Raw genomic sequence first — 22,108 nt, 5'->3', positions numbered from 1 at the left:
CGATCAGACAGAAACCAAATAGCTCAGGGCACAGCTGGCCTATATACAGTAGAAAATGGAGTCCCCGCAATTCTGCTATTCATCTTACCTGTCTCTGGAGCTCCAGATCAGCTTTGTTTCCAACAAGGATCATGGGAAACTCATCACGATCTTTTACTCTGAGGATTTGTCTTTGGAATTTGTAGATTTCTTCAAAACTATAAATAGTGCAGAATGAATAAAGGTTAGACAATTCTGAAATGAATCCGGAGGTGTCAAGATCAAAGAACCATTTATGGATTTCAGTAACTACAGAATGAATGAATGATACAGAATGAGAATAGGCCCACGGTCATTCTGGACACACTGTCAAAGGGACATCACTGCAAGTTATCAAGTGAACAAATCTGCCATATAAAGAGTGGAGAAAAGGTCACACAACTGTTAAGGATGCCAGTTCGGTAAGAGCTGAGGTTTCTCAAGTACCTAGGGGGAAGACAAACAGTGGACAAATGAGAGTGTTAATAAACACATGACAAGTGAACAATGAAAAATGATGTTGATGGAATCGCCATATGAGAGGAAGCTCCTAGTTTATATGAACATGTGGTGAAGCGCGAAGGTGGCAGTAGTGTTGTGAGCAGCTTCCACAGCAAGTAAAGGCTGGCTTGCGAAGTTTAAACAGCAACTTGTGTAGTGTGAAGCTGCAAGGGGAAAAAACTGAGACAGTCCATCATGAAGCATCTGCACCATTCAAGGCAGCGTTTCTAAAGTTCATTAAGGAGAACAGATACTAGATGTTAAAGGTAGATGAAACGGTACACTTTTATGAGATGGGCAGTAGGACTGACACCAGCAAGGAATAAAAGGGAACAACTGAGATCAAAGCCTTTAACGATTGGCAAGCGTTGATTTTTTGGTGGGAATGCTTCTGATAATTTGAAATGCAAACCCTTGGCTTTGCCAGCCAAGTCTTCCACTCTGAAGGGTCAGACGATATTAGAGGCGAGGAGGTGACTGAGCTGTCAGAATCCCATTACAAAAAGCCAACAAAGAGTCAACCGAAGAGTGAAGCTTCAAATTCAGAACAGAACTTGATCACAGGTTAGGGCCTTACATGGATCTCTTGGATTTATGAAGAATAACAGGAAAAAACAAAGAATCAGTATCTTTGTTTCCCAGCCTAAGTGGTCTGCATCCACTCCAACTTCCCCAACTGTTACCCAACCATCAACATTTGCTTTTGCTTCCATGAAGTCTGAGGTCGAAAATCCAGAGGATCCAAACACAATTAACCCCCTAGATTCCAAATGCATCATAATCAATCTAAAAGTATGTGGTAGCATTCTTAAAATTTATTTACAGTTTATTTTAAACTTATGCATATTAAAAATAGAGCCATACATTAATCAGTGTGCAAAAATTCTACACATCTAAGCATTAATGGGAAGCTTTAAGCATCTGTATCCTACTTTAACTCATAAGATATTGTATTCATCCAAAGTGAATATACTGTACTACAATTTTTGGGTTGGTAGAGAGTTAACTTATTTTAGGTTGTTTGTTGTGTATTGCAGATAGTCAATAACAGAAATGGGAAACAAGCATAAGAGCAATCTTGATACTATCCTACAATTTGTGATATCATAGAATTCTGAGAGAGATTTTTTCTGCCAAACATTAAAGTGTTCTCTAGGATAAAGGCTCACAAAAGACACTTCAGTAGGAATAGAATTTATTTTAATTCTGCCATTTTTCTCATTTTTTAGGGAGTCTAGTGCTCAGATGTAGGGTTTTCTGCACATATTCTCTGTGCAACAAATATTCAAGCAGTTAATAAACATATGTACTGCATATAGAACAACTGCCCAGATTAAAAAGTAAATTCTTTATAGTGCTGTAACATGGACCATGGAGTGGCTACTATTAGATGACATTTGGAGAAAATGCTCAATACTTTCTCTGTCCCAGTAAAGGGTTTCCATCTCCTGAAAATCTCAATGGTATGTAACCAAAACCACATGAATTAAACCTCTTCCTTTGGATTCAGTCAGCTGGAAGCATTTTTGCAAAACATAATGTGATAGCCCTGGCAGGAGAGAAATTCTGAACAAGGAAAAGGAAAGCCTTTCAGACAAGAAATCTGGTTATCCCTCAAGTGACCGCATATAAGAAAGTCCACACCATCTGAACACTTTGTCAAGCAGTCATAGAAAGAAGGTTATTTTTGAGGCACCACAGTTCCCTTTTCTTCTACTAAGAGGTTTAAAGTTTAATTCTCTGTATTGCACAGAAAGCCATAAATATAAAGGAACACCTAAAGTGTAAACAAAACGTTTCCTACCAAAACAAGAATGGGTTCCAACAAATAACTACTTGGCAGATTTACTAGACTTAACTGTAAATCCTGTTCTGAGGTTAAAGTCATAGCTCAATAATACAAACCACAAAAGGAAAAACTGTTTATAGCCCACATAGAAAGGAGAAAGCACAAGGACTTATTCTTGTATTGTAAATACAGATTCAACTGCCATACCATGACTTAACAGTAGGAAGGCAACAGAAAAATGGACCTCAGGACAAACTATGACAATTGTGAAAATTCTGAGGTTCTCACACAACATATTGCAAGCTTTCTGACTGATACTACTAACAGTGATGGGATTTTATATATGCTACCAGGTAAATTACAAAAACCTGATTCAAAATAAATCAATAGCTGAGTTTTTGAAATTCTGGAAGTCCTTAATTTGTTTTAAAATTGCGGTTTCAACATACAGATTAAAAAACTGTACGCATTCAAGGCACAGGTAACTAATTGAATTAAACAGATCAGTCTTCCCCTTATAGCTGCCTCTACAGATCCTTTCACACAAGCAATTAGAGTAGACTGGAGTGAAAGTGAAAGTGGCAGGACCTCTGATGCATGGCAGTTTAATTAATACACGCAGCAAGGCACATCAACACTCCAGAGCTGGATTAGGATCATTTCGAGGCACGTTTTGAGGGGGGGGAGAAGTCTTTCTTTTTTCACTAAGGGTCAGTCTTTTACACCCTAAAACCAGTTTCACAAAGGAAAGGAGTAGCCTTTACATCGCACTGGAGTTAGCCAGAGGCTGCGTTTGGCCACTGTGTCCCACTTACCTTCCTCTATCGGTGACGGAGAACACGAGCAGGAAGCCCTCCCCTGTCCTCATGTATTGTTCTCTCATGGCTCCAAATTCTTCCTGTCCCGCTGTGTCTAAGACTGACAACAAAAGGGAAGCCCCACAAGTCAGTCGTTGCCACGGCACAAAATGCAAGGCAGCAGACGCAGTCAAAACACAAATTAAAACACGGGTTTGAGACTGTCACCTCATTGCAGGCTAATAAAGACAAAGGCTTCCTGACAGCATGGAAATGAGAACTAATCGGCCACTGCAATACAGCTGCTAATCAAAAGAAATTGGATCACACAGCAGTCTAGTTATATTATGGATTGCAGGAACTACACCACCAATGTGGAATTACTTTCCGATTATGAGAAATGATGTTTCAGGGCAAGTTCCTTCATTAAATTAAACAGTTTTACACGCTGTTTATTAAAACATTCCTCGTGCTTTAGGTAGAATATAATTATATCTCTAACTTGTGAAGGACTTGATATTTCTGTGAGGAGACTCATATTACAGTGAGACAATTAATGATGTAATGATATCTATGCAAATTAATGGCTTTAATGGCTGACCACTATATGTTTTTGGTGAAATTTTGTATCTTCATCAATACAATAGTTCTGATGTTCAAGGTTCAATTTAGAATGTGTTTCTATACATTTAATCTAGGGTAGCTTTTGGGCGTTAAACGCGATTCATGCCTTAACAGTGTACTTACTATCCAGTCGAGCTGCTCTGTCATCTATCACACACTGCTTTGTGTAGGAGTCTTCAATCGTGGGATCATAATCTGTGACGAAGTAAGACTGCAACAAAAAGAGAAAAAAATAATGTAAATCTATCAGATGATGAAAAAAGTCAACTGTTGCACATGCTCACACAAAGGTATAGTTTTGGTTAAAAGTTTTTTGTAGAAGGAATTATAAATGAAATGATATTGAAAGTTCTACATTGGATTCTAAAATGAAGGTCTTTATTTATTTAGATCTAACCTTTTTACAAATAACGGAAAACACTGGTTCTATAGTGATAACCCTGCCTTCAAATACTATAAATTCATCATTCTTAGGACGTTGTTGCAAATGGCTCTTTACGGACAAATACTCACCAAACCAAAATCTCTTTTCAATGGTTTGGTTGCTGTTTTGAAGCAAAATATTAGAAAGTACACAAATAAACTGATGAAGTCAGTTTTTAATTACATCACATCTATCGATCAGCTGAATAACACGAAAATAAGTTGGGCTCTAGTGCACTATTTAGTAGAATTACATAAAATATGTTGATAAGTACTTTAGGTTGTATTAGCCTGATTTTACCTGCTATAGACTAATACTTCGGTGGTGTGCCAAATTCAATTCAAGCACAAAGTTCCCATTAAGTAATTGAGCACAGCTCATCCGAAACTGTTCAGTTCATATTGATCCTCTTTCAACTCTAGCTTTCATCTTCGCTTTTCACAGTATTAAGCCCGATGTAAACAGATCCACTGTAAAAGTTTAAAGCGTTTAATAATATTTCAAATATATTTTTCATGGGTTCATAGGTTGAGTCAATAACTTAGCAGTTGACATCAGACAACCCTGCTGCAAAGCAAACCCGAACACTTTGGCATCTTTTTTAACTCTTGGATAATGAGGCAAAATGAACACGAAATTCCAGCCAAATCAATGCTACTTTAATGATAGCTTTCAGCAACAAGGTCAGCATACAGTACATCATCTCAGTCAAAACATTAGCTGTTAGATGGGACTGGCCTTGACTGTAACAATAACATGAATGATTTCTCAGTATTAATTAATGCAAACTTTGCCCTCCTTAAAGCCATTTAAAAGCTACTTCAGAAAGATTTAAACATACTTGCAGCACAATTATACAAGAAACTAAAAAGACCATATTTTTATCACTGGGTTATTAATAGTTCTCCATTTATGTGTGTTTATTTTGCAATGGCATACCACCCTTTAGAATGCAATTAACAGTCATGAAGTGGTCACTAGAACCCAATCTAGCAAAATGTATTCATCACCTTCCCAGCATAGAGTGTGTTTTATCATTGTAAAAATAATTTTATATATTGTAGTTGCTGTTATTGTAAACTATATTCATCAGCCGTTGAAAAGAAGGTGGCTGGGACGTCCCCTTTAACAAGTGTTAAAAACAAATGCACCCATATAGAGCAGACATATATGAACTGCTGAACAGCAGAACAGAAATGCAAGTCGAAGAGACTCTAGGATTAATGGTCATCATCACTTGTAAACTGTTCTTGAAGCTTTGATAAGGCACCTAGAATCTAGCAGCCCATTTTTAAGGTTTTAATATCTCCAAAAGATTCTACCGAGGACTGTGGAATGTTCTCTTTTTTGTACATCAAAGAGGTAAATTTCTTTTGGAAATACCTTCTAAAAAATGTTGTTAATTTTTATTCCATAAAACAATGTTTTATGATAAATATACACTTATCATTTTAGTTAAATTAATGAGGAAAAATACCAAGATGGCATCTTTTTTGTCCTATTTCTCACATCACCTTGGCTGTAAGTGAAAATGGGACACAGTTTATAGTAAAAAAAATGAAAACTACAGCTTAGAGGAAAATAAATCAGGCCAAACTAGATGTTGCCAGCTATAAAACCCACTTCTCACTAGCCCATTTATCACAGTTAGTCCATTCACAAAAAGAAATCCTAAGCTTAACCACTTTTAAAGGATAAATTAGCAAATATACTAATAGTTAAGGTAAGACATGACAGAATTCTCCCAGAATCCTTGTGACCCAAGAAAGCTCAGGGTCAAGGGTCAAGAGACCTTGAAAAAGTTGATAAGGATCACAACTTCTCTAGTAAGGCACAAAACAATTGGCACAACCCTTGACGTTTTTATTCAATTTATGCCACACTAGCAGTGTTTGCCTGAAACCTTAAGCTGACATTTAGGTCTACTAGCTTAAAGGCAAAGTGACTTCATTCATCTTCGGTGCTGTTGACGCACAATGGAAAAACAGCAACATTTTAAAACTTAAAACACAGTAGAAGCAGCAAATGAAATTCAGAAATATTAGAATAAAATACGAGGATGGGCACACACCTGTCAGGTTACATTTATTATAATCAAGTGCAGGGTTTAGTATGCACTTAGCACTTAGTAAAAACAGTCTATAAATACAAAATGGGAGATAGATGGGGCTATTTCTGAAAAGGACTAAAGTATTTATATTGAAACATTGTTTACTTCTTCTAGGCAATGTGGAGAAGCAATTAAAAAGGCGAACAAAATGTTACGACATTATTAAAAGCATAGAATAAAACCAAGGGAGGTTAAAATTGTACAACACACTACTAAGGCCTCATTTACAAAACTGTTAAATAATTTTGGTCACCATGTTACAGAAAATTTATTTTCTTCTCTTGAGTCTGTCCAGAGAACAGTAACCAGATACAGTCTGGGACTCACAGGAATGTCCTACACTGACAGGCAGCTGAAGGAACTGGACCTTTTCAGTCTATAACAGAGAAGGATGAGTGGACCTGATACAAATACTCAAAATCTTCGAGGGCATCGATCACGTCAACCCAGCAAGGGTCTTCACAATCAACAGTGAAACACGAAACAGCAGGAACTATACAGAAATGCATTTAAAACCGAGAACTGGAGGCTCTTCTTCACCCAACGGGCTGTGGGAGTATGAACCAAGTCATGCTGTTGAAGGCAATAGTCTGGCGTCTTTAAGGAAAAGGCTGGGATTAATGAGGACTAACAAATGAAATAGAAGGGCCCAATGGCCTCCTCTCTTTTATAACCTCTTGTGCTCTAAAATGAGAAAGTGGATAGGAAGTTGGCATGCTGTTTTACAGTCCTCTGACAGAAGGAACAGAATAAATTCAAATTAAAAAACGCTAACAAAATAAATTCAAATAAAAAACCTATCTTCCAAATACAATGGATAACTTTTAATAGCCGTGCCTATCTACGTTACTATAAATATTTAGCCCAGAGAAAACCATCTACTTATTCTAACACAACTAACAAAGTTAGTGATTTTACTTGGCTACTAAGTTTATAAATTGAATGTATTTATAGAAAGCCCAGTGATACTGTAAATCAGAATTTCAATATTGGAATACACTGTAGCTTAGACTGATTTTACTGTAGACTGGACTGATTTTAAAAACTACAGAGAAAGCACCACGTACATTTTGCCCACAGTACCAAGAGGGCTACAGGGTCTGTGATGGCTCTAGGTGGAACAAGTTCCAGTCAGGATAGGAGGAAGGAAGCTCCACCCACACACAGGGCAGTCAGCCAACCATGGTGCTCTGGACGATGATGTCATTGAGGGGATATTCCCTTTCAGCCTTCTGGGACTTTTTTTTTTGTTTTTTACAGCTTTGAAAGTCAGTTGTTTGTGCCCTGATCTAACTTGTTAAACGTTTTTTTCCATTAAATGAATTGCACACAGGAGGTCCTCTTTTTTTCATAGCTAATAAAACAAATATATCTTGTTGCTTTTCATCAATTTTTTATGCTAACTGTAACAAAACACTTCATAACTGGGGGCTTGATGAGTGAATAGCTTTACCCATTCAAGATGTACTGTATGCTACCGATATAGCTGCTTATACTAGTTCTGGAATACAGTCAGTATTAAATTGCAACTGGCGACAGGCACGGTCCAGGAATATTCTCAGACACCACTCCTAGGTAATACAGAATCGGCTTCTATGATCCAACAGAATAAAAATAAAGTCTTATTACATTACAGTTATTGGCACATGCTTTTTTCTTCTCAGAGAAGGAAAATAAGTATGCATGTAGGCGTGCTGTAAACTCAATGCTTGCATGATGCACCCACTTCCTGGTAATGCAGGCTGCATGCCAGATCTACTGAACTTTTCCTTTGTCATTCAGAGTCAGCAGGGTATTGATTTATGAAATGTGACTGGCATTTAATGTGTAGAAAATTGAAAAAAACTTTTAAAAAGTTCTGAAGAAAATCTTTGGAATGAAAACCAACCCAATGTTCGTGTAAGCCTAAAACCTTTTAACAGAACATGAAGCTGAAAAATAATGTATTAAAGGCTGGTGCTGGACAGTAACAGATTGGTTTTAGACAAGAGCTCAGCAATGCGATCTCTTGTATAGTACATCTCAGCATAGCAAGTAGCTTGTTTTTTAAATGATATGACAATCACCCTGGCCTGTATTTCTGTTTTCCGCAGACTTTTAGAATTTTGTTTCCAAAATCTGTTCACAGGTGCCATCACTATCAGAGAGGCTTTAAAGTTCCAATTCTGCTTACTTTTAGAACCAAACATCAAAGCAAAGACCAACTTCATTACAGAATAATTTAGAGGTCCACATTAAGCTACTACTATACAAATTCAAAGCACCGCCCACTTATCTATGAAAAACAATGCATCTCAAATTCTGGCAACTCCATCCATTGGACAGGCTTACCAAAAACACACATGCAAAAGGTATTTCCAACTAATAGATCATCCTGAAATTTAACAATGTCCAAAGATGAAACTGTGAACCTTAATTGTCTTCTAAATGCTCTTAGACATTCATTACCATACTCCATTACAAAAAATCAGATGGCTCACAAAGCGATTAAATGAAACTACGGTAGGCCGAGATTAATAAGACTAACCACATTAGGTTTAAAATTGCCACACAGACTCGACAAGACCACTAACAACCTCACTTTAGAACCAGGAAAGGAATCTACCAAGAAAACTTTAATATATGTAAAAAAAACTTCTACACCAGGAAAAAGTCTGCTCACATTAGCAGGTTTCTGTATATCTATCCTGCTCAATCAATTACTCCTTTAGCTGACACAGCAAGAAGAGGCCCTGTTTGAAGATAAACTCAAGCACCCTCTGCATCTTCAATGTGTAAGACTTATTAGTGAAATGATGCTACTTACATTATCGCAGGATTTTCATAGCCCAGTGAATATCCCTTCAGCACAAGGTGCTGAGATTGTTTTAGTCCATGGTATCTTGCACACAAGTGTAGCTGGGAGTGGGCCTGGTAAGCACTTTAGCTAAGGCTGACAACAACAAGTCATCCAGGTCACTACAGTTAAAAGTGGCACTTTGCCAGATGGGATTAATATACGGCACTGTGATATCCTACTGCCCTCTGACAGTATACAGTATTTGTAAATCTTTGCTCCATCTCCACTGCCTCTGCTCACGTTTTCAAAAGAGATGCAGGTTCCTCTGAAAAAACTATGGGCCTCCAAAATGAAAACATGAAATCCAAAAAGAGTGTTAAGAGGAGAATAATTCAAGGCTTATCTTAAACGAAGACAAAATGTTCATTTATGTACTGTATGCAGTTGTGATTGATTCACAGTATATTGGTCAAAGGCTCCGCACAAAAGTGGCACAACTCCAGATGTAGGAGATACAAAAAGATAAAACAGACTCTCTCTTCCAAGTTTAATAACAGAGTAACTATGGTGATGGGAGCAGCAAACTCAGGTACAGTGGAAGGAGATGTAAGGGGGTCAAGACCCCATTCAGCAAGTCCTCAGATCTGTTGTAGCCCAGAACAAGGCAGGATGGGTTTCAATGGCACACACGCACTGAAATATAGATACATTCAAGGTCTAGACACCAAAGAAGACCTTCACACACTTTCCTGCTCACGAATTTCAGCAATTGCAGTTACGATAAACAACCCCCAGTCTACACTGGAAATCACTGAAATTGGTCAGGAGCTTCATATACTATGAAACTGTCTGCGTATACTATAGACACCAAGACTGGAAAGGTTTTACTGCATGGTGGCATAATGGTTAACTTGTACCTGCAGGTTCCAAAATCTGATTTAACTACATTCATTAAGACTTTTATATCTTGCAGTCATAGAAGTTAAGAATTATAGAAAATATACAACCGAGGAGCCAACAGCAAACTAGACAGTAAACTTCACCAAACATGAGAGAGGAATGACACTGCTTGCAATGACATAGGAGGAAATACAACTCAGAATATCTTAGAAGAGCAACAGTAATAATCAGATTTCCTTAAGTTTATTGTGATCTGCAAATTTTAAATATTCTTCAAATCAAATGTTTTATTCCTGCTACAAGGCATCAATGAAGAGTTCATGTACATACAAATCACCTTTAGACTCCATTAATATGTAGAATCTCTCTTTCCAATGGCACACAGAAGAACATCTTGTAGTAAGCAAAATGGGTTGCTTACAGCAATAACACAAACGAAACTACACTTTCAGCCATAACTTCTGTTTTTCATGGCTCATATACTGCTATCAGAGGTAGTGGCTTGTGTGTTTTATATCTTATCTTTGGAACATGTTTTGTGAGTTACACATCTCCTAAGTGACAGCTCACACAACACTACATGCCTTAAACACAGCCCTGACTTATAGCAAGAAGCCAATGGCAAGTGTGTTTCATAATACTAAAATTCTACCATGAGAAAATAGTTCTTTTAGACTAAGCATATGTCATAAGTATATGAAATATGTTTTAGTTCTATACTAACTATTCAATTACACACCCTCTACAACTGTAATTTTGGATCTGCAATTTGTGCGTTTATGTCATGTTAAGTCAGACAACTGCTCTCTAAATACTTGAGTTTTCCACTGTACCTATTCAATCTGTTACAAATAATGTATTAGTAGTAAACTCAACTGAACATTAATCAAAACCCTTTTCAACCAGAACCGATAAGCACGGAGGATTGTCTACCATCCTGAGACAATGAACAAAGGAAAAAAAAACAACTACAAAAACAAGCTTTCAGTGCGAAAGCTGAGCTTCAATAGTTCATCACTGCACGGTTCATCGCTCCTGTTCTTTGCACAGTGCAAGCTTCAATGGCTGTTTTTGCATATTCATGGAACGCAGCTATGTACATATAAAAGTTTATACCGTCCCCTGATTACATGAAGTACGCTTAAGTCTTTGGCTACTAACAATATTTAGACAAAACCAACAAAATTCACACACGCTATTTGTCCCAAAGGTGAAGCTATATCACTTGCAAATTGTCACTTTAAAATACCAAAAACGCTTCATTTTAACTTCGCTCACATGGAGTTTTCTCTCAGGACTTTATTTTCTCACGGACAAGCACGGCAAAAACATCCTTTGAAAAACTGCCTGTTACTGAAAGGTGGCAGAGGCACAGCTGCACTGCCTTTGTAAATGAGATGTAATAATCTTGCCAGTGCACTCATGCCCTCAGATCTGTTCAGGTGTTTTCCATGGCTGCTCTGCAAAGATTGCCATTAATTGCCATTAATAATGGGCGGACAGCCCATTAATGATCTGGATGAGTTACTGCATTTCAAGCTACTGCAGAGCATGGAGACAACTCTTCCTATACCAATATTAGAAGAAAGACCTTCAAAAACACTTACATTTTTAATTACATGACAGGGAATTGATAAACAGTGGTCAACGAAATATCTATCATTATTTAAAGTCACTGTAAGATGTTCATGTCTGGGAACGATCTTAACCCGCATCAGAAGCTATACAGAAAAGTAGGTTTCTTGGCTGCTATTGGGTGGGTTTGGGAGTTGTGGATAGAAAGGCAGTTCCCATTCAACCATCTCACTCTCCTGGTCCTGCAGTTTGTCTAATTCTCTTTCTTTTAATTTCTTTTGTTATATTGATAAATGAGACGCAAGAACTTAGTGGACCACTAAAAGGTTTTTCTTTCTGAAACTTAATGTTTCTTTTATCTCACAACACTCATATACAGCCATTACTCTAATAACAGGTCTACACACAACATGTTCAGTGTTCCTGAAAGAAGCTGAAATGGAATTACTAAAGCATAACCATAATGCACCGCTACATAAACATATTAACTTTATACTAACCACGCTGTGCCTTCCACTACAGAGACTAAAAACTGAAAGTACCATTTTCTCCATAAACTGTGGCAGATTACTTAAAAATTATGCAAGGGCAGCCATTTAACTTATTGTTACATCTCATGCTAAGAAATTCTAATTACACAGACTGTGTCAAAAACTGGATACAGCTTGTTAACAAGCATTTTTAACTATTATGCAGGCTTGTCTTATACAAGGGCTCCAAATCTGTGGATTAGAACAGCCAAAGGTCTTAAATCCGTCTGATGATATAACACAAATATGTCAGGACACGCTGTTGAGGCTTGAGTCACTGTGCGATGGAATCTGATTAAATTAGCCATCCACAAACTCTTCCTGCCACTCTGACCTCCTTGGTAGCATATCGATGCTTTGGCCACCATCCAGATTATAAAAACAGCTGCCAGGCACCTCCAGGATAGAATGTCGGAACAGCAGACATGAAATACTATTCACCCACATTGTTTCATTGGGCCAGCTTTCAAAACACCATCAACACTACTGTGGTAACACATCAAAGCCGTTTGTGTTTATACTACTTAATAACCCACAAAATTCTGTTTTTGAAAGAAAAGGTTCTACTAGAACAGTATAATATTTTGGTTTATGAAGTAAAAGATCATTATTTTTTAAACAACTTTGCTCTTTACCTTCCAGACACAGGCCAAGCGCACCTGTAATAAATCTTTACTCTTGCACAAACTGAATAACAGGCCGTATGCCACCAGAAATGCCATATTTTATTATAGAAAATATACATTTATAAAATAGCAATAATATTCAATAACTCAGGCAATGTGGTTTTATTCATGCATGGTGCTGTGTAGAAAATATAATGAGCAAATAAATGTTTACCGGAATTAAAAATATACTAATTCAAAGCAATGTTTACTGGTCAGAATGACAGGCCATTTGTAATCAATGTAGTCTTGATAACCTCTTGAAAAATACCTTTAGATATTAATACATCACAATGCTTCTTGTACAACTTTGTCCCGTAATTGCAGGACACTTGTGACCATAATCCTCCTGTCTAAAAGCATTGATAGTTTTCTTTCATTTTTTAAATAAAATCCTATAGACATGAAATTGACAAAATACCACCACCCTTTGCCCAATATCCTGCTTTTTATTCCAATGTTTTACAGTGTATCCCACCCAACGTGTGCAGAATTTAGAACTCCCAAGGCAAGCTACAGTATGTACTGATAACCACCAAAGAAGCACCTGTTGCTTTAATTTAGACGATTTATGTTGCCCATTTGCTGGCAGCACGGTAGTCTCAAATTTAGTTCAAAATGAACATAAAAGATCTTGAAAAAGACTGATGTCTTACGTGGTTATCAGTCTAACCAGTACATGCTCATGCTTGCTGTCTCAGGCAAGATCTACAATTTTAAAAATACAAAGATGAGCCAGTTGTGTACTGTAAACTTACCAGATTAAACAAAGGTTCTCAAAGAGTTTTCTTTCTTTCGTTTCTGCATGCAAGACCTTATTTAGGTGACATTTTCTTCCATATTCAAAACAAGTAAAACTGGTCCCCATAATGCTGGTTGATGTCAATTGATATTATATTAATTTCTGTGGCATGTGTTGAAAAACTTATTTTTCAACAAAAAAAATGTAGTAGCATAAATGTGTAATTTGGAATATTATATACATTGGATTTCTTGAATGATGCACTGTTTGCTAAAACATGCTTCCATTCATTGCTGAAGTCACTGAAATCAGGTGACCATCAGTATCAATACAGGCACGATATTTTCAACCAATACTATTTAAAACTTTAACATGCATTGACTCATACAGCATGTAGCTATCGCAATAGGACACAGCTTCTGTTTCAAGCTGCTTCAGAAAAAGTAGACACTGACCATGGGTTCCAGTCGAACAGTGCTGCCATTACAATTTCAAACAAACTGTTAAATATCAGGGTATTTTGGTGGACCTCTCTCTGTTTGAAAATACTCAGGTGGGCCCATCAAAGGAAAGTGATAAAAGAGCACAAAGCTGAACTGAAAGCTCAAGTAACTAACCTGCTGACAGGTATGACCTTTGGCCTCCATTTGTTTCCGAGACAGCAACCTTCAGCTCTTGTTTTACAATAAGCAAACATACTTCTGCACAAAAAAAATCAGGAGCAGTGATAAAAATCAGAGGAGCCATAATGCAACCTACAGTGAGGCACATCAATAAAAGAATGAAAATAATAAAGATGGCAAATTTATCACCAATATATATATTTAATTTTCAAGTCATTTCTATGGTCAATGTAAATAGTGGCATTTTTTCATAGGGCTTTTCACAAGGTACCAGCAGTTGCATGGTGACAAATAAAAATAGCTTCTTTCAATTTGGCCCATTTTCCCAGACCTTTTTGAAAATAAAAAAATGAGGAAAATTCTTAACTTTACTACATTTTGGAAACTGAGATTCTACACATAATGGTAACTTCTAGTTTTGGTTGTGCACATTATATGAATGTGTGTCATGTAACGGAAATGTTAAGATGTTAAGTTTCTTTTTTCTATAAATCCCATCATCTGAATCACTAATTTGATAAAGAAAACTGAAACAACAGTTAATAGTATCCATAGAGTAAAATAACCTCAAAGAAGGGTGAAGTTAAAGACCTAAGGACACAAGTTAAAAAAGACGCTGTGTACTTAGAACAGAAAACAGGATGGACTTCTTTATACAAAAGTTTGTGGATGTCTATAGCAAGCTACTTTGTCATGTTGATAAAGCAGATACCATGTGATTCTTCAGGAAATGCCTGGAGGAGATTTTCTGAATAAGCTCCTAGTAACTAAACAAGCAAGACTGCCTAGATACAATATAGCAATATACTGTATTAAATATCTGCTTTTTACCAGTTTTAGACATTTCTTATAACACATTATTCATTCAATCATTATTTTTATTCATAAAACAAAACAGGGGAGGAGGAGAATGCATAGGGAAATACTAAAAATAGTTATACATACAGTATATTGAAGATAAAAGCACTAAAGCAGTTTTAGCACAGTGTCAGTTTTTTCATCTGAAAAAAAAACTCACACTGAATGTTTCTAAATTTACACAGAAAAATACTGTTGTACTTAGGATGCAATGTTTGTAAACCCCAGAATGCCCTGCACTGTAACGTCCAGCTGTCTACTCGTTTTATTCTGAATTTATTCTGCTACAGATGAGAAAAACTATGAGATTGACAGTTGTGGAAGCATGAAAAAAAATGCATTTCCATGCCAGATACCACCTGTCAGGTCTTGTGTTGTCATGCAATAGTTTCTATTTCTAAACCCTGTTAACCACACTTCTTCCAAAAAGCATCCACGGACCTCAAATTTGCATGCGTTAGTTAGATAGTATGAAACAAACAAGAACAGAAAGGAGGCAATTAGCCCATGCCTCAAACAAAACATAGGAACTAGTCACTAAGGGACTAAGGGAACTAGTCAGACATGTATTGTAAGGTGCATCGAGATAGTGACAAGGATTTGTGTTTTAAACCTACCTCACTCTACATCCCTACACTATTTAACCTGCCTACATCTATTTAACCACTTCAATGTTTATTAGGGCCCTGTTGATTGAGATAAATGGAGCTGCACACAACTCATGATTCGGCCGATTGGGCGAAGACTTGCTAATGAGTCCCTGCACTTACTCCTAAATCCAGGAGATATTAATTATCTTCTTTCCAACAGAAAAGATAGGACTGACTCCCTACTACAGCAAATGGAGAAAGCGTCAACACTGAATGCTAACAGTGGAAAAAGAATGCTTTAAAACTGCAGTAGCACATTACAGCAGAAATGGAGTTTCAATACCCTGGGTAAAATGACATTTGCTGGGTGATAGTGAGCAAGTCAGGCACTGTGTATTTAACAGGCACTGAATTCACAAGCCATCTAGTCAATTTTTTACAATCACCCACATTCAAATGAAGATGTAACATGATTGCTTTTTCAATTACAAAACAAATATTTTTATAAATTGTATATGTCATGTGCTATATATTGCACAATATAGTTCTTAACCTGTTGGGACATACTATTGAAATAAGTAAAAATCTTGCAGTCATATAAGCATTTTTTGTACATTACAGTGATTTAACAATAGCTAACCACAGGCTTTTAGAGCAATACAAGCAATCCCTCTCCCTGTTTTTCTACTGTTATTACAGATATTTGAAGCATTATCTATCCTAGGTTTTTTTTTTTACTGACACCTGGAGAATGCAGTGTGGACTTATTTTGCAAATAATATGACGTATATTACTCTTGACCAGTAACCTCTCCACTCTCGTTCAGTGAACACTGAAAGCTTCTCTTGCAATTATAGGGATGGAGCTTTCATCGAGATGTAGCGTTCTCTTCATTGCAGGATATGACAGTTAACCGCCAGGATAATTCTAGACTGGGCCGCACCAAGTAATTACAGCTCAGCAAACAAAACCTCAATAACAGCGCACTGACTGACCTTGCTGGTAAAGTGACAGACAAGAGCTTCATTCCTCTTTCTTAGGTTTTACTGGTGCTGTTACTGTAACAGAGCTATATATTTGAAACCAAACGGTTTTCCAGCAACCAGGCATACAGGCCAATGAAAAGGCCTTGCAACAAACTCCATTCATATTTTGCTCTGTGTTACTCACGACATTCAGATTAGGCTACTTGTTTTCAATCTGCTTTTCAACAGTTATTTTAACAATTTAGGCATCATATTATGCAGGAAAATGTCTTTACTACATTTGTTCCCATAACATGAACTAGAAATACATTTGCTCATTTTCTAAAATGTTCTTGGTCAGAGATTAAAGTAAAGAAGCTGTTACTTCTAAAAGTGGGAAAAATTAAAACAGCTCCAACAGAGCCCACAATGCCTCTATTTTCCATTGCTTAACTGAAAACAAATCTGAAAGATGAACTACAAATCCAGTTTTAGAAAGCTTACTGTATTAAGGCGATTGCCAGTGGTTGAAATGGGAAAACCAAATAATTCAGCTGGTTAGAGCTGGAAAGGGGGAGATTACAGTTAGGCATTATTTTAAAAGGCATCACCAATACAAGATAAACTGTTAAGAGCAATATAATCCCGAAGACACTTTACATACATCAATGACAAGATAACGAGCATTTTTCAACATTTTCTGGTCAATAACTGCAGACTTTAGTTTGTGATTGTTGCAAAATACATTTTGCATAATTTTTGCGTTTGACATGTGATTGACTTAACACCAAATTAAATAAAGGAGTCTTGTAGGGACCCAGTCTACAGCAGCACAAGCTCTTTAAACCAGCAGCAGCTGAAAACCTGTAGACCTTAGATGAAATGAGAACCCAAAGAGTCTGCAAGACCTTCACACCTGGATTTGTGCACTACTGACCTCATATACCCTGAACTGCTCATCCCTTGTAACGCAGCAGAAGAATCTATTAGGTGAAAAGTGACTCACACTGGCACTGGAAAGCTCATGGGGTCCTATGGATTTTGTTTCAGCTGAACTTTGAATAACTTACAATCAGTTGCTTAATTTGAGAAAGTTAACATTCCTTCCAGACCTGTGTATGAATATAAAACCTGCAAGGCTGTGATTCTCAAAGACCAGAGTTCCACACCCCTGCTTAAGGTAGCATTCAGTGTGAAAAGCAGGCATCTCAAACTCACTTCCTGGAGAGCATAGTGTCTCCTGTTTTTTGTTTTATTCAAGCTCTCAGTTGGTCTACTTATTTAAGTTACTACTTAACTGTAACATTTTAAAACAGGCTACAGGATGGTTTACAGATTAACCTGATGTACCCTTAGTGAAAAGAATGTTTTGACTAGTCAGCTGTAAACATCCTATGACTAATAAAACAATTAGGTTAATTGTTTAATTAGGTTGGAACAAAAAACAGAAGGCACTAGGTCACTGCAGTGCATCAGGGTAGACTGTAAAAGAAGGATAACACATTAGTCCTAATCCATTTTGCTGCAGCATTTTGACAATGGGATCATTACTGCTTCACTAGCTGACATTTAACTCCAATACTTAATGATGGACCTCGCTGTATGCCGCAATGCTCTGAAAGGAGCAATATTTGAGTACTCCTGCTCTTCAAATACATGTTATCTTTAAGACTGTAACTACATACTTTGCACTTACTTTGTCACTTAAAACAAACAGTATATTCAATAGCTTTGTATTAATGGAAAAATCTCTCATGCCAGTTTTCCAGCATTGCTTGCCAGCAGAGCAAGTAATCCCATGAGACCAACACCATTAACATTTTAGGAAATTGTATTACTGTGATGTTCTATAATATCATAAACAAGCTCATAAATAAGCTTTAATGTAGGTAAATCTCCCACATTCTGTCCTTTAACTTAATATGTGCTGCAGAAACACCATATTAAATGTAGGAGATGTATCCTAAATCTGATTTGGAAAAAACAACCAGATAAGGGAAAGCTTTAGAAAACATGACTCCTTTGGCTCAGGGAAATGGACACTACTAACCCTAGAGCACAAAAATAATTAGCTGCAATAACCTAATGCTGTGGATCCTATATATTGTTTTCTATAGCACTAAATAAAATCAATATGAAAATGAATCACAACAGGTTCCTCCTGCAGGTCTTCAAAATGCACCTGTGATTTTACAAATGCAGTTGGCACAGGTAGTGGACAAAAATGGAAACACCTGGGTTAATGAGGGGGCACCAAGTATACCAAAAGCAAGGTCTAACACACAAGTGTGACTCATGTTAATCAAGCAAATAGCATTTAGGTATGTTTAAAGCCATGTATAAAAGTCCTGGACAGGCCATCAAGAGTTAATTTCAGTGACTTGAAAGAGTACATTGGGGGTAAAGAAGTTTAAGTAGGTAGCTGTGTCAGCATGTGTAGACTCCTGCAAAGGAACAGGTAAAGGTTTATTAAAGGAATCTTTTGCTTTCAGCATGAAATAAACTTTTACCCGTTCCTTTGTTGGGTAAATTAGTCAGGAGCCTCAAAGATCAAGACAGCTCAACCTGCTGATGGTGTCAGCATGAAACTCCCAGGGAAGAGACATCATCAGCGAAGGGCAACAGTGGGCAGACACACATATCCGTGCATGAGTTCGAAGTCTGCAGTTAAGTTCAGCACAAACGTCAACCTAGGGTGCGAAGAGACAGTTTAATCAAAAACAGTCTGCCAAGAACTCCACAGAGTGGCAAACCAAACTCGCATTGCGGTGAACAAATCATTCCTCACACATCTGCAAGTCCAGTGGTGCCAAGAGCAAAGGGAACAGACTGAGCAGTAGAAAAATGCGATTTGGTAGAATCATTTTTACCCTGTTTTACCCTTTAAATGGATGAGTGAATGTGTGGAGCAAACCTGAAGAATTTTACACCACGGTTCCAACAGTAAAAGAGTCTGGTACTGCTGTAATGATGTGGAGCACAATTTCCTGGCATAGCTTGGATACACTCATTCCCTTAGAAGGAAAGGTCAATGCTTATTGTTACTGAGTGATCATCCTGGCTTTGTATTGCAGCCAAGACGAGCGTCTTGCAGGATGACAACTCCCCCATTCATAGATTCATTTATTTATTTACAGTTCATTTATCAGCAGCAGCTATCAACCTGCAAGGGGTTTTCTCAAAAAGTTTAACTGTGTTACTCCAGCATCCTGGCCAAATTTCCCAATGGACTTTACCAATCAAAGCCTCCTGATAATCCCCCATCTATGAATAAGCTTTATTACACTGTTCTCCTCCTCACTGAGAGGTGGTGTGTGGCAAGTGTACTGGCGCACCCTGGCTGCTTTTGCATCATCCAGGAGTGTCCAGAAAAGCATCATGTAAGTGTAAGGAATTATTATTATTATTATTATTATTATTATTATTATTATTATTATTATTATTATTATTACAGAGCAAGTGTGGTTGCCCCATAGTTTGCAGACATCCATGGTAGTCCAAAGACCCCTTAAATAATTTTAATTCATGTTTCCATTTTTTGTCCATGCTTTAAATACTTTTTCAGAGTTCCTTCATTTTTCTGGGTGAGGTACAATCTAGAAGCAGTTGCCATGGGGTTGTGATATAAGGCCTGGGCTTATTGATTAAAAATAAGATTCAAGAATAGAAGAATAATTTAATTGTACCACTATTTCAGTAGTAACTTTTAAGGTTTTAATGTTAGTGTTTTTATTCCTAACATACTAGCACTAAATAAAGCTAGGCATTTATTGCTTGATGTCGCTAATATTTAACATATCAGTGAAACATTTAGGGTATAAGGCACATATTATGCATGTTTTAGTCAAACTAGCGCTCAAGTTGTGTTTCAGCCACACCATTTTTAGGACATATCTAAAAAGGACTACAATTGTAGTAGTATAATTTAACTAAAAAGCTAACCACATTTAACATTGTCTTTCTAGGTCAATCTACTATCTTAAAATCACTGGCTGACATCTTTAGTCCAACACTATATATTGTACATTGAACAAGTCTGTGCAAAATAAAATGCTTGGAACAATTCCATAAACTAAATAGTGTTTATCAAAAAAATAGCACACATTTAAGGCAAATTAAGACTACAATCCTTCTTAAGAAGGTGGTCATTATCAAATGCTTTTAATGTCCTTCATAGTTCAGCTTTAAAAAGGCTACTGTACCAGCAATACAATTCCTAGAATCTACCACCTATCTTAAATACACACATCTAAATTCAGCCATTTACAGGTGTTTTACATAAAGAAAAAACACTCATTTTCTTGAGTACTACTTACAGGACAAAACGGTTTTAAACCAGCTGGTACTCTCCTTCACTGAGCAATAAATTAATTCAGCTGCCTGAACCAGACCCTAAAACCAACTGCCCATTTAGAACAGCTGAAGACTTATGTAACAAACACTCTGTCCCACATTTAATGGAACTAACAGTACCACAGTAGCACATGTCTACTTTCCTCCTGCGTCTGGAAAAGTATACAGAAGCTTGATGACATACAGGATTAACTCAAACTCTTCTGACAACCTGTCTTTGAGTTTAATTTAGCCTATCATTTAGTCCAGCACTTTCTGTGGACTATTTTTGCTTTACAATTATACAATATTGTAAGATCTAAAAAAAATTACTTTTAAAGAAACCAATGTCAAATGAATCCCTCTTTTTGGTCCTACTAAAGCAGGGCAAAGGTGAAGTCTACATTGAGAAAGAGTTTTCTCATGTTTTAAAAAGTGATTATCAATGGCTGAGCGTGTTCACTTCCAAATATTTGGTTAAATAATTTCCAGTAGAACATTTAATTTGATAGTTTCTAAAATGTAATTCAGGAAATGGATGTGTGCATTGTGGAAAAATTAATTAAGCTAAAAAGGGGAAGACGCCTTTAAGGAAGAAATGGCTGAAAAACTGTGTCAAGCTATGAAAACGTACAACCAACGTCCAACACAAAGAGCAAGAGCACAGCCAGGGTAACACAAAGCCTGTGTCCGAAAAAACTCCACTCTAAAGCGATGAATAACTCACACAGGCTAAACAAACTAGAAAAGCAAGGTGCACCAACTTTTTACCACATTGTGTCATCAAGACGTAACAAAATACATAAATACTAAAACTCAAACTACAAAAAATGATATCATTTATAAGGTGAAAACTAGGTAGTTTGTGCTGTTAATATAAGTTGCACACTAAATTTAACTGAACTATTCTTATTGACAATGATCATTTTACAGGCCTGGATTGATTTGGGTGATTCATTTACTTTATGTGATTTACAAGCAAGAATGCACAGTATGACTCATTTTTATCCCCTTTTTTATTTTTTATGAAACTGAGATACATTGACTGATACAGTGTTCTGTCATAATGAAAAATACATCTGCCGCTGGTATATGAAAGGGAGATTATCAAAGAAGGTTTCCCAGAATTCTTCCTCAGTCCTCAAAACAGGATTTGTAATGTGATGCACAAAAACAAAATCTAAATCAAAATGCTTTTGAAACCCCGGGAGAACATATTACATTGCCAAATCATCTTTGAGAAGCTTCACATACATTTAATAATTTTAGGAAGGTTGCTGAAGCTT

General features: G+C 36.8%; 1 protein-coding gene across 2 annotated transcripts in view; it reads right to left on the bottom strand.

The window, feature by feature from the left end:
* rras2 (RAS related 2) overlaps positions 1 to 22,108 on the bottom strand; it is a 46,865-nt gene that overhangs the window by 5,374 nt on the left and 19,383 nt on the right. Inside the window, exons 1-4 of one of the 2 annotated variants that reach the window (XM_088934500.1) lie at positions 14,072 to 14,116; positions 3,853 to 3,940; positions 3,124 to 3,226; positions 89 to 197 (exon numbers count right to left, since the gene is read on the bottom strand). In XM_088934500.1, the coding sequence (XP_088790626.1) occupies positions 89 to 197; positions 3,124 to 3,226; positions 3,853 to 3,940; positions 14,072 to 14,101 (330 nt within the window). In that variant the 5' untranslated portion in view covers positions 14,102 to 14,116. Of the gene's footprint in view, positions 1 to 88; positions 198 to 3,123; positions 3,227 to 3,852; positions 3,941 to 14,071; positions 14,117 to 22,108 lie in introns of those variants that run through there. The other variant, XM_088934499.1, reaches the window with a different exon arrangement.

The sequence above is a fragment of the Atractosteus spatula genome, chromosome 16 (genome assembly GCF_055471065.1).
Source record: "Atractosteus spatula isolate fAtrSpa1 chromosome 16, fAtrSpa1.hap1, whole genome shotgun sequence".
Lineage (NCBI taxonomy): Eukaryota > Metazoa > Chordata > Actinopteri > Semionotiformes > Lepisosteidae > Atractosteus > Atractosteus spatula.
The sequence above is the reverse complement of the archived record's forward strand: the minus strand, read 5'-3'. Positions and strand labels throughout refer to the sequence as shown.